The sequence below is a fragment of the Dipodomys merriami genome, unplaced genomic scaffold (genome assembly GCF_024711535.1).
Source record: "Dipodomys merriami isolate MVZ:Mamm:240054 unplaced genomic scaffold, mDipMer1.0.p SCAF_14, whole genome shotgun sequence".
NCBI classification, from domain to species: domain Eukaryota; kingdom Metazoa; phylum Chordata; class Mammalia; order Rodentia; family Heteromyidae; genus Dipodomys; species Dipodomys merriami.
In genome coordinates, this window is record NW_027202715.1 from 19330990 (window position 1) to 19343605 (window position 12616).

The window sequence follows — 12616 nt, forward strand, 5'->3', positions numbered from 1 at the left end:
TTGGTGGTTAACTGGAAATAAAAAGTCTCAAGATTTTCTTGCCCAGGCTGGCTTCAAATTGTGATCCTCAGATCTTAGCTTCCTGAGTAGTTAGGGTTACAGGCATGAGACACTAGTGCCTGGCATATATACATATTTAGAGTCATGTGAATACAGTCTCTCTCCCAAAATATCCTACTATATTATAGTATTTTTGGAGTATGGTTCGCCACAGAAAATGAAGCCGTGGATAAAGCCATAGGCTGAGGCCTGGAGTCTGGAATAAAATGTCTTCCTTCTCTTTCCCTGTTTCTCCCTGAAAACACTCCCTTCTTGGGGCTGGGGGTGGGCAAAGCCTTGGCATGTTGGAGGGCAAGCTGGCATGGAGAAGCAAGCAATGTCCCCTCCCCAAGCAGGCTAGATGGGCCAACTCACCACACGCCCAGGCATTCCAATGGAGCCTTTGTTTCCCTGATAAAGGAGGTAGAAACAATCAGATGTGACTGGAGCCGGCCAGTGTGCCCCACAGGCTGGTTGTGCACCTGGATTAGGGCACAGCTAGACCACTTTGCATGGGGCAACAGAGACAACATCCTGAATGATCCCCACATGTCAAATGGATGGATTTTCCAGGGAGTCCCTGTAGACTAAGGACTTCCTGCACTCAGGCATGCCATTCTGCAGCGAGTTCCAAGGTGCCCCAGCCTGGGCTTCAGTTTCCTTGTGTATTTCCAAGGACTTTACTCCCTTAAACTTGAGCTGTGACAACCTATTCCAGCAATGGCCAGAGCGTGCCTAATCTTCATTGCCTTCAACTTCAAGGCACAGAGCTAAGTGATTGGCAGCTCCCATGTGAGTTGGGTAAAACTCTCTAGTTCTGTCTGCCAGAGCTGGGAGCAGTAATCATGTTCCACTCCCCTGCCCCCCCCCCCCCAGCCCCTCTGTCTTCAGAGGCTATGGGTGTATAGAGTCCTGCTCTGCGCCTCCCTCCCCATGGCCATCTCCAGCATGGCAGAAAGGATCCTGGACCACGTGGACTCAGCCACATCATGAGATTCAGATGCTCCGAGGGAGATGCTTTGTTTTGTAGCCAGGGGTGACATCTTCTCACTCTGGAAATCTGCTTATGAAGTTCTGTTTCTCTCCTCCCTCCCTCCCACCCTCTCCACCATCCTTTGGTAGAAAATATTTTTTTGCAATCATACCCATGCAGACATCATAAAACCTGGGTGGGGCTTGGAAGAATGGGAAGCAACGGAGTGCTGAAAATAAGATCATGTTTGTCTTGCCGGCTGGACAGGAGAGAACTGCATTCTGACATTCCACTGAACTGTGTAGGTATTTCTGGGGTGACTCTGCTGGTCTCTCTGAGTCAAAATGCCTTGAGAGACAGAGGGGTATCCAAAGACGTGGTGGTGGTGGGGGTGTGCATCAGAGAATGCAGTCAGCTCTGAAATTATGGTTCCCGGGACATATTCAGTGTCAAAATCAATGGTGTCTTTGAGTGAAAATACTCTGCCTTTGCTCAAAGAGGGCACAGTTATAATAATAAACTTCCTGAGCATCAGCTCCTTTGCAGGGGAACATGGGAGCTTCTCTCTCAGGTTTGCTGGGAGGATTCCACACAATGGCATATCTGGAAAGCGTGTGCCCAGCTCCTGCCACTTGGTAAGTGTTGGGTGAATGATGTATGTAGTATTTTGCCTAGCACAGCCATGGGCAGGTGAGTTGTACAAGCATATTGTGCATCACACCTTTTGCCTGTGGGGTCTGTGGTGGTCACTTTCTGCTAAGAACCCCAGACCAACAATGATGGTTGGCTGTGACAGTCCAAGGTCCACTCACTCTCGGGCTTTTGAATGATATTTCAGGATGTGTGTTTTGGATTCTTTTTTCATTTTTTTTAAAGAAAAAAACTAATGTTCTTTGCAGTCCTGGCCATAAAATGCTCAGGTTAAGGACCAGCATGGAGTGGCCAGAGACTAGAAACTGTTACAGTCTTTGCTCTGTGAATCGCCCCCTAAATGCTTTTTAAAGGTGGATGTTGTAAGAAAAAAAAAAGTCTGCCCTGCCCACGTTTCCCTCAGTCATCTGATTTTCCCCTCCTTGGGTTTCACAGGCCTGGTCCACCCATCCTCCTGGGCTCCGGGGCTCGCTCTTACTGAGAGTTTCCACTTTAAGGCTGAAAATTGTCCCACATGCCTTTCATTAAGGAAATCACCGCTGTAATGAACTCTAGATGCTGCTGGAGTAGTCAAAAGGCTCCATTCATATCTAAAAGGGGAGGAAGTGCGGAAAGGGATATACAGAAGGCTCTGGAATCCCATGGGTGAAATTCTGGAGCAAAGACACAGGTGAGACAGGTGCTTCCCCAGGAACCCCTGTACACCCCATCTTGGCTCTCCCATTGGCCTACAGAACTCATACCCAGCATCCATCTCTTTCTGGGCTGCGCAGCACAGAACAATTTCCTAGAAGAACTTCTAGATGGCTCTCAGATGTCAAGTATGAACTACAAAAAGCCCCAGTGTGGAAAGCCTGGTGTGTGATCACGTGAGAATCAGCAGAAACACCATCACTGAAGCCCAGACAGCTAGACAATAGATTTTACCTCTATGAGCCTCGGATTTCCCCATCTCTAAAATGTACGTATAGTCATGGCCCTTTCATTGAGTTGTTGAACAAGCCAAGCCTAAGGAATGATTAGCCTGAGTGCTTGCTATCTATAAAGATATCGATCAGAGGTGGCTGTATTATTTCTGCATTTTGTCTTAAAGTCCCCATGGTTACTTGACCCAGCCTTGCTAGAATTCAGACATGGGAACTGGGGATAACATTGGTTTGTTCAGTCTACTCTTTGAGCAGAGGCCAGAGGAGAAAGGGGGTGAGACAATGGTTTGTGTGTCTGCTGGGATGGATATAGAAGGATCTGAGAGTGGTTTATTGGTCCTTCTAGTCTGTAACAAGAGGACCATGGACCATTAGTCAGTCAGCTCCAGTGCTGGGAGCTGGACGGCCCAGGAAGGACACCAAGAGAACACTGGGGACACTCGGTGTTCTCCAGTGATCCAGGGCAGAGGGATTTGGGGGTGGGCTTTGCTCTTAGCTTCAGGTTAGAGACTCTAGGGAGAGGCCCTGCCAGAAACAGCTGAAGGAAGGCCCACTACACCCCTGAGATGGAGAAGGAGCTGAGTAAGTAGGGTAGCCCAGGGGTAGAGCAGTTACCTAGTGTGTGAGGCAAAAAAAAAAAAAAAAAAAAAAAAAAAAAGAAAGAAAGAAAAGAAAAACAAAAAATCTTGTAAGAAGAGGGAAATACTTACTGGGAGTCCAGGTCTTCCAGTGGGACCCTGAAATAAAGGGGGTGAAGAATAACTCAAGCAGGTCCACTGTAGATTAGGAACGTCTGTTACTTAATGAACAAAATTCAGGGGTAACTTGATCATTAGGTAGGCTTCCTTTCCCTTCTATTACCCATCTATTCATCCATTCATCCATCCATTCAGAAAAGCGGCTTGCTGGGGGCTCTAGGAAAGAGGGAGATGATTTGATCTATCCATGCCTCAGGGATCCTGAATGCAGTATGACCCTGTCTCTGAGTCCTTCTGTCTCACTCAGTCACATCTGGATGATGCAGGACAGAAGTGCCTGGCAGCTCCGATGGAGTTCCTGAGGGACCTGTCACATCTGAGCTGATGGCGCCTGACCATGGGGGTGTGCAGCTCATCCCCTGAGGACCACAAATAAGCAGAAGGATATTTGTGGGTATCTAATCAGTATTGGACCATGGGTGGGTTAGGGGAGGGGAAACAGGGACATTGGAGCCTGGCACACATAGAACATGTTTGCACTGAATAGTTTTCTGATTTTTCTCAAACCCTGATTCAGAACCCTAGTATTCCTACCTAGAACATGTCTGCACATACACTAAAGAGTCCACAAAATGCATCTGAAATCCCATTGCAAAGAAGAAAATAACAGCCCAGGTGTGGTGGTGCTGTAATCCCAGCACTTGGGGGCTGAGCAAGAGTTTGAGGCCAACATAAGCTACATAGAAAAACCCTGTCTCAAAAGCAAGAACAACAAACAAATGAACAAAAGCAAAACAAATGGAGAAACTAAAATAAAAGAAAACCATTAAACAAAATGCCTTGTTCAGGGCTGGGCTGGGCATGGTTTTACATGCATGTAATCGCAGCTAGTCAGGAGGTGGAGGTAGGAAGGCTGTGGTTGATGGTCAGTCTAGGCAAAGTTACCAAGCAACTCTGTCTGAAAAGCAAAAAGAAAAGAAAAGAAACCCCAAAAGCAAAAGGACTGATGGCATGGCTCTGAGTTTAATCCATTCTAACACACACACACACACACACACACACACACACACACACACACACACACACACACACACACACACACACATACACACACACACCCTGCTAATTTTAATATCATAGTAACTTGCACAGGAAACAGCTAGAGTGAAAATGAAAAAAAGTCCTGAGCAAGTCATGGTGCTTATGGGGCTTAAACTCAGGGGCCTGGGGTGCTGTTCCTAAGCTTTTCTGCTCAAGGCTAACACTCTACCACTTTGAGCTATAGCTCTACCTCCCGTTTTTTGGTGGTTAAATGGAGATAAGAATTTCACAAACTTTTCTGCCCTGGCTGGCTTCAAGCTGTATTCCTTGGATCTTAGCTTCCTGGTAGCTAGGATTTCAGGCATGAGCCACCAGCGCCTGGCCATCATGCCTTTTTTAGCTCTAGATTTTGACTTTCAGTTGGATCTGGCACAAGAGGTGACTGAGAAGCTGCTCTCACAGCTGATTCCTGGGATATCACGAACCCCTTGCAAAGAGGGGAGAGACTCCTAGGGAGACCCTCAGGAGCTGAGACCCTGCCCTGGCATGTAGGGGGTGCTGGGGTCCAGGACAGGTGGAGATGTTATAGGAAGAGAGATGGCATCTTCCAGCCTAGATGCTCTGGAGTCAGACAGTCTTTGCTCAGTCTTGCTGATATTAAGGCACTATCTCTCTTCTGGTTTTCTGGAGTCTCTGTTTCCTCCTCTTAAAAAATGATGGAACAATCATCGCCTGTCTTTTAGGATTAAGTGAGATAATGTAGACAAAACACTAAGCACTGGAGTTCCACGTACTCTAGCAGCTTGTTTCTTGCAAAACTCTGCAAAACTCTTTGCTGTGACCACCATGGAGCTCAAAGCCAAATTTTCCTGTTTCTGCTCTCCATTCTCCACTCTTGGTTCCTTATCTAGTTTAAAATCCTCTTTGTGGAATGAGGGAGGATGGAAACAAATGAAACGAATTAACAAAAAATTCTTAGAGTAATAGTTTCTTCCTTAAATGTTTTTGGCAGTGCTGTGGATTGAACTCAGGCCCATTTATGCTTGCTAGGCAGGTGCTCTACCACTGAGCTATACTTCCAGCCCAGCTTCCTTCAAATTAAAGGCTTCCAAGAATCTTGTGGATGATGTAGGACAGATATGTTCCTCAGATGAGGCAGGTTAATATATTCTAAGCAGAAACTATATTCAGAAAGAGAATATTCATCTACATATATGTTCTTCCCAACACTATGTGAGGCAGACATGACTACCATTTCCATTTTACTGAGACACAGAATAAATAATTTGCTGAAGCTGGGCATCAGTGGCTCACTCCTGTAATCCTAGCTACTCAGGAGGCTGAGATCTGAGGATCTCAGTTTGAAGCCAGCTTGGGCAGGAAAGTCCATGAGACTCTTACCTCTAATTAACCACCAGAAAACTGGGAGTAGAACTGTGGCTTAAAGTGGTAGAGTGCTAGCCTTGAGCAGAAAAGCTCAGAGATATTGCCCAGGCCCTGAGGTCAAGGCCCATGACTACCACCATCACCAACAACAAAATAACAACAACAACAATTTTCCAAGTCCACAGTAGGGATTGGGCACAGGAGGAGGTCTGGCCAAAGCCCATGTTGGTCACCAATGCCATACAGTGAGTGTCTGCTTACATTTCAGCAAGGATCAATGTGCCTAAGGTCAGACTTTGGGTCTTTCCTTGTAGTCTCCCTGTTTTAGCCTCATAGTTTCCAGTATTAAGAAAGCTTCTTGCTGGGCACTGGTGGCTCATGCCTGTAATCCTAGCTACTCAGGAGGCTGAGATCTGAGGATAGTGGTTCAAAGCCAGCCCAGGCCGGAAAGTCCGAGGGACTCTTATCTCCAATAAATCACTCAGAAAACCAGAAGTGGCGCTGTAGCTCAAGTGGTAGAGTGCTAGCCTTGAGCTGAAGAGCTGAGGGACAGCACCCAGGCCCAGAGTTCAAGCCCCACGACTGGAATTTTTTTTTTAATTTAAAAAAAATTAAAAAAAAGAAAACTCCATAACTTCCAAGTCATTTTCTCTAGCTACTTGGAAGATAGAGATTAGGGAATTGTGGTTTGAGGCCAGCCTGGGCAAAAAGAAGTTTGAGAGATTCCATCTCAACCAATGGCTGCAGAAAGTAGCATGTATTCATCATCCCAGCTACGTGGGGACACACAAGTAGGAGGTTCACAGTCCAGGCCAGCCTAGTATAAAGCAAGACCTACTTTGAAAATAAAACAAAGTGAAAAGGGGCTGGAGGCATGGTTCAAGTGGTAGAGTGCCTGCCTAGCAAGTATGAGACTGGCTATGTGATTATGTTACATTGATTAGCAGGGTTGAGCACGAGGGGCAGAGCAATGGTGCTGTAACTTCAATGGTTCCAATAGGGACTTAAAGTTGGAGGACAGAGCCAGTCTCTGGGAGATACCTGGAGGGCAGGTATCTGCTAACCCTCACCTCTGGCCTCCAGCATCCTCCTTTCCAAAGAGCTGGAGAAAACAGAGCTGAGGAGGTGATCCAGCCCTGGCTGACTTTCTGTCTCCTTCTCCTCCTGCCTTGTGGTATCAGCTAGAACTAGGCAAAGATTCTGGGGTCTCGACTGGTGGGGAAAGCTCCGTGGGCCCTGAGTCTCACTCCATGGTTCAGCGGGTGGCCAGGCAGACACCATGAGCACTCCTATCTGCCTCTTCACTGATTATTCACCGCTGCAGACCCCAGGAGTGGCGTTGTCCACTCCAGCTACCCACACTGTCCAGGTCATGCTGCCACAATCTCTCAGGATGCTAAATTTCTGTTCTAGAAAGAACCCTGGGCCAATGATCTCAGCAGCTAGGGAAATCACTGTGGAGAAGCCCCAGCATGGGGAGGAGGTACAGACTCTTTAGTCAAGAAGAAGAAAGAGAAGTAAGAGAAGGAGAAGGAGAAAGAGGAGGAGGAAAAGGAGGGGGAGGAGGAGGAGGAAGTGGAGGAGGAGGAGGGAGAGGAGGGAGAGGAGGGGGGGAGACACAAATTCCCAAGTGGTTTGTCAGCATTCCCTATGGCCATTTTATGTTGGAAGATGGATGACAAGAATTACAACCTGACTTCCCAAATAAATGACAATAATTCACCTTCCCCACTTCTGGGAATGATAAGTGTTTCTTTTCTTGGTGTGTCCTACCAGCCAGGGATCTCAATCTGAGACCCTCTGTGCGTGTGAGGGTGTTTTCTGAAATATTCAATAATAGTCTCATTTAAAAAAACAACAAAACAGGCAGGCTGCTCTCTCTAGGTATAGGAGGAGGAGGAAGTCAATTATGGAAATGACTTGTCTGAGTGAGGAATGGGTGGGGGTGGATTTCAGTAACCTTAAGAAAAATCTGATGTGAGACTCAGCCCTTTTATCTCCAGTCCCCAACTCCCCCAGAGCCCACTGGGTCTTTTGTTGGGATATCAAGTGCTCTCCCTCTAAAAGCACATGCTATGATTCTCTGGATCCATTACGTTGGGGAGACAGATCCTTGGGCTCTTCTCAGGTTCTTTGGAGATGGCTCAGCTTCCCACCCACCCAGGGAGTGAGGATGGGGAAGACGAGTGGGTGGTACGCCTGCTTCTACCACCACAGGCTCCACTTGCCCCAGGAGACCTGGCCAGAATAGAGCTGCCCATGCAGGAGTGTGGACAGCACACACACTCAGAGCCACGCCCTGACCTGGTTTTCTGGACAGGGTGGAGACTTTCAACAGGGGCAGAACTGAGCAGGGGTGATCTCCTTTCTCATGCCTGCTGCTTCTTTGATTGTAGTTGCTTCTTGGAGGGGTGGAGGGGAGAGTGCAAAGGAGTGGGTCCAATGAGGCGACACCTATTTTTCAGAATGAAATGATGGCCTGCTTTGCTCTGCAGCAGCCATTGTCTTGTGTGCGAAGACCTGTATGTAAAGCGCAATGGGGACCTCCTTTTCCATGTGAACTTCCGGAAGGAACCCGGAAGCAGTCTGCACAAGCCTCCCCTGAACGACAGCCAAAGCTGGCTGTCAGCGTCCCACCCAGGACCCTGTTACCAGTAGATGACTTAGGCTTTCAGACATGAGCCGGCTGGCCACAGCGTACTTACAGGAGGTCCTGAAAGAGAGAAAGAGTGCCCTGGTCAGTGTCACTGCTGCCAGCAGAGGGAACAAGGGTGGGGGTAGGGAGGCCACCTTAGATGCAGCATCCATGACTTCTTCAGTTTCTTCTTCTAAAAGTTTGTGTTTTTCTGGCTCTCTTTTCACTGGGGTAAACTCGTGCCTCTTGATCTCATTTTCATTATTTCCATTATTGGATGAGAAACCCCAAGTTCAGTCTTGCAAGAGACCTGATAGAAGGGATCTCCAGGCCTCAAGCTTCCTGCTCCCCAAAGATCGGCTCTTTATTCCATGTCTGAACTCATGTTCCAGTTTGCTTTACATGGCACAGAGCGGAGGATACCAAAGCACACAGACAGAGATCACGACTATAGAACCCAGAATGCTCAGGATGGTTGGGGCTGCTCTGTCAGCTTCTCACGTTCACAATGCAAAAGAAGCAGACGGGGCAGGTGGGGTGCAGGGTAGGGGGAGCTTCTCACTGATGTCTATGGGCTGCCATGCCCTCTGCTGGCTGTGAGTTAAGCATCCTGCCCTCCTGGGTCTGTAGCCTACTGCTGCTCTCCTAATGCCCATCTTTGGGCCTCCAGCCCCAGTCCTTCCTCCTCATAGCCTCTCTTCCCTGTGCCTACTCTCCCTCTGATAGCCTGTGGACCTTAGCAGCAGCCTCATCTTATTACTGCAATGGCCAAGAATGAAAAATTCAGGGGGGTCCAATAGGGAGCAGAGGGAGTGGGAAAGGCAGAGAAACAAAATAGCTGAAGATCAGAACCATAAGACATTCCTACAGCATGTGAGCCATGGCCCCTGGGATCCCCAGCCGTGCTGTGCAACTGCCCAGCCCATGGTGACCTGGCTGCGTCTGCTCCCGTGTTTCTTTCATGTTCAGCCAATCTTTATGACTCCTCATGCTTTCCCATTGTCCCTCCTGTTCTCAAACCTGCTGGCTTCCTTCTCCTCCTTCCTCTGCCCCCTTCTCTGTCCTGGTCCCCATGTAGAAGGAAATAGCCCAGATCATGCTGGCCTTGGTTGAGCCATTGCATCAAGGGGGAACAAAATGTTCTGAATTAAAACAAAAACAACAAAGCGAAGCACTGCAGTAACAAGTTGGTGTGGGGAGCCTGCATGCAGGGCTCAGGAACAAGCCAGTGACCACGTGGAGTGTCCAGGGGGAACACCTGGGACCTCTTAGGCTGAGAGGCAGAAGAATGTCACCCAGAACCTGAAAATATCCCCTGAGCATTGCCTGCTGGGGGGCTGGGAACTTCAGGCCTCCTGGCTTTGGAGATGTGTCCTTGGTATGAGAAGTAGGCTGGTGACCAAGTTCAATCTGGCAAATTTTGGATGGTTCAGCCATATGGAAGGAAGATGCCCTGAGCCTACTGGGGCTGTCAGGCCACTGGCTCCAAGTATAGGGAAGTCCCTGGTGACACAGGCCCAGGGTCAGGTGGCTGCCCTGACTACACTCTTAGCTGCACAGGTAGCTGACATGAGCTGTCAATCAACTGGGTCCCAGGAGAGCAGTTTGCTGGGTCTGGCCTGAAAGATATAAATGCTACTGTGGTTCACACCTATCATCCTAGATACTCAGGAGGCTGAGATCTGAGGATTGTGGTTTGAAGCCAGCCCAGGCAAGAAAGTCCAGAAGACTCTGACCTCCAATTAACTACCAGAAAACCAGAAGTGGAGTTGTGGCTCAAAGTGGTGGTGGGAAGGTGGCATCATGACCACCATTGTCACTGCACAGAGCTCTTCCTAGGTGGCAGGCCCAGCTGTGTTCTCCCTTATGAAGCCAGTTCTAATATTCCCAGCTTGCTGATAGACTGAGGCAGGGAAAGGCTGAGCAATTCTCCCATGACCCTCTTAGTACCTGGTGGTGCTCCCGACCTCTGCCTGCCAGTGCCTCAGAAAACAGCCACTCCACCCGACTTGCCTGCAGACCATGTGCTCCTAACCCTCCTTCCCTGGGGTACCCAACCCATTCACCACCTATCAGGGGCATCAGCAAGAAGAAAGGCCCATATGTGTGGACACTGTGCTGTGAGAAGGGGAAGGGACTCGGTGAGCCATAGGGAAGGTTGTTTCTGTTAATAGTGAGGTCCCCCTCATTTCTACAGCTCCTCCTGGGAAATCCTTACGCCCTTTGGAGAATCCAACTGCTGTCTCCCCCTACACCCCTCATCTCCTGCCAACTCTCACCAGACAAATCTGCAGTGAGGATCCCTGGATTTCAAAGCAGGATTTCACTTGGCATTAAGTTCCATGCCTGGTGGCACTGAGGAACACAGGATGGGCACTGTGATGAATCGTGGGTGGTTAACATTCGGGGGTGCCTTCCTTCTGTATGTTTCCTTGCTCATTCATTCACTCAACACACACTAAGAATGCTTACTGTGTGTCAGTCACTGTGCTGGTCTGTGGCTACCTAAAGGTGAATAAATGAATGGTCATTACACTTTGAGGATGGAGTTTTTTTTGTTTTGTGGGGTTTGTTTTTGTTTTTGTTTTTGAGAGTGGGTACTGGGGTTTGAACTCAGGGATCCACACTTGCTAGGCAAATACTTTGCCATTGAGGCATATCTCTAGCTCCTATTTTTCTTTGCTCTGGTTCTTTTTTTCCCCCATCAGTTGTGGGGCTTGAACTCAGGGCCTAGGTGCTGTCCTGAGCTTTTTTTGCTGAAGTCTAGTGCTCTACCACTTTGAACCACAACACCATGTCTGGTTTTCTGGTGGTTAATTGGAGATAAGAGTCTCATAGACTTTCTTGCCTGGGCTAGCATTGAACTGCAATCCTCAGATCTCAGCCTCCTGAATAGCTAGGATTACCAGGCATGAGCCACTGGCACCCAACCACCTGGTTCTTTGTGAGATAGGGTCTTCCTGCCTGAGATGACTTCATGCGTACCTATGTGGAGGACTGCTATGTCCTCATAAAGACCTGCTTAGCGCCCGCTATGTGAGGGCTGGTATGCTGGATGCTCAGGGTCAGACACTGCCCCTGTTCTTAGAGGGTGTCAGATTCCTGCCCATCCAAGTCCCCTGACACCTGACCTTTAGACTAGAGGTCTGACAATAGAGAGAGGTAGGGAAGAAGGGAAGCGAGAAGGGCTCACCTCCCCATCCCTGCCTGCAGAAGACCCCCCAGATGTGCTCCTCTGCCTCTGCGGAAAGATTCCTGACCTGACATCTGGCTGCTGGCTTTGCTGCTCAGGCCCATGCCGAGTTCCTCCCCTCCCATCATCTTGGTCCCTATGCCACAGGTTGGGACTGGACCTGCCCATCTACATTCAGTCTTTCTGCCTTCTTGTGGCTCTTATTTTATCTTAGCCTATAGGAGCCACAAAACAACACTGCAAGGTGGAGTGGGAACCAGGGGGGCTGGGGCACAGATGGAGGGTGCTGTCTAGAACCTCCTAGGGCATTCCCGCAGACCCCACCCTCCTCCGGCACCCTCCCCAGCTCCCTGCCTGTGGTCACAGGCTTGATGGCCAGCAGGGACTGCGGAGGGCTGGTGGGCTCAGCAAAGGCCCTGACCTCCAGCCCCAGCTCTCCAGCTCTGAGCCAGAGGTACCTTTCTTCCATCTGTGTCATACTGGCTCCTGCAGAGGAGTTTCTGGGACGCCACCTCTGACCCGTCTGGCTTCCTGACACCGGATCTTACCACTTCATTCAAGGTTGCCGTATAAGGTCCAGCCTGGGGTAGCTCAGCAGCCTCATTGGGATCTGTGCTGGCAGGACTGACAGACCACTGCTGCTGGGGAGTGCCTCTTTCTGGGCCTTGTCTCATTGCCCGCATGCACATTGGCGTTACTGAGTGCTCTGCCTTGTGCTGTCTCCTTCCCTCTTTGCCACAATGCTGTAAGTTCACACCACTGCCGTTCACGTGGAGCAAATGGAACCACAGAGTCATGAAGATTCAAGCCTGCAGCCTACAATTGCACACAGCTGGGGCCCGGGTATGGCATACTTAGCCTTACTTCACTGCCCTGAGAGGATTCATGCTCTTATTGCTCCATCTTGAAGATGGGATTCTTGCAGCACAGAGAAGTTAAATCATTTGCCTGGGGTCACACAGCTGGTAAGGGGCAGAGCCAACATTTGGAATCAGCTATGTTCTAAAACTTTCCCTCTTGACCCCAACATTTATTGCTTCAGCTGTGAAATCAAAATAAGAACCATCAAGACTT

The 12616-nt window shown here is 49.0% G+C and overlaps 1 protein-coding gene across 1 annotated transcript in view; it reads right to left on the reverse strand.

Annotated features, from left to right (window-relative positions):
- The window catches only part of Col13a1 (collagen type XIII alpha 1 chain), a 77561-nt gene extending 74241 nt beyond the window's left edge, over positions 1–3320 (reverse strand). Inside the window, exons 1-2 of the mRNA XM_070020934.1 lie at positions 3300–3320; positions 415–450 (exon numbers count right to left, since the gene is read on the reverse strand). Of these exons, the coding sequence (XP_069877035.1) occupies positions 415–429 (15 nt within the window). The 5' untranslated portion in view covers positions 430–450; positions 3300–3320. The remainder of the gene's footprint in view (positions 1–414; positions 451–3299) is intronic.
- Positions 3321–12616: the final 9296 nt, after the last annotated feature.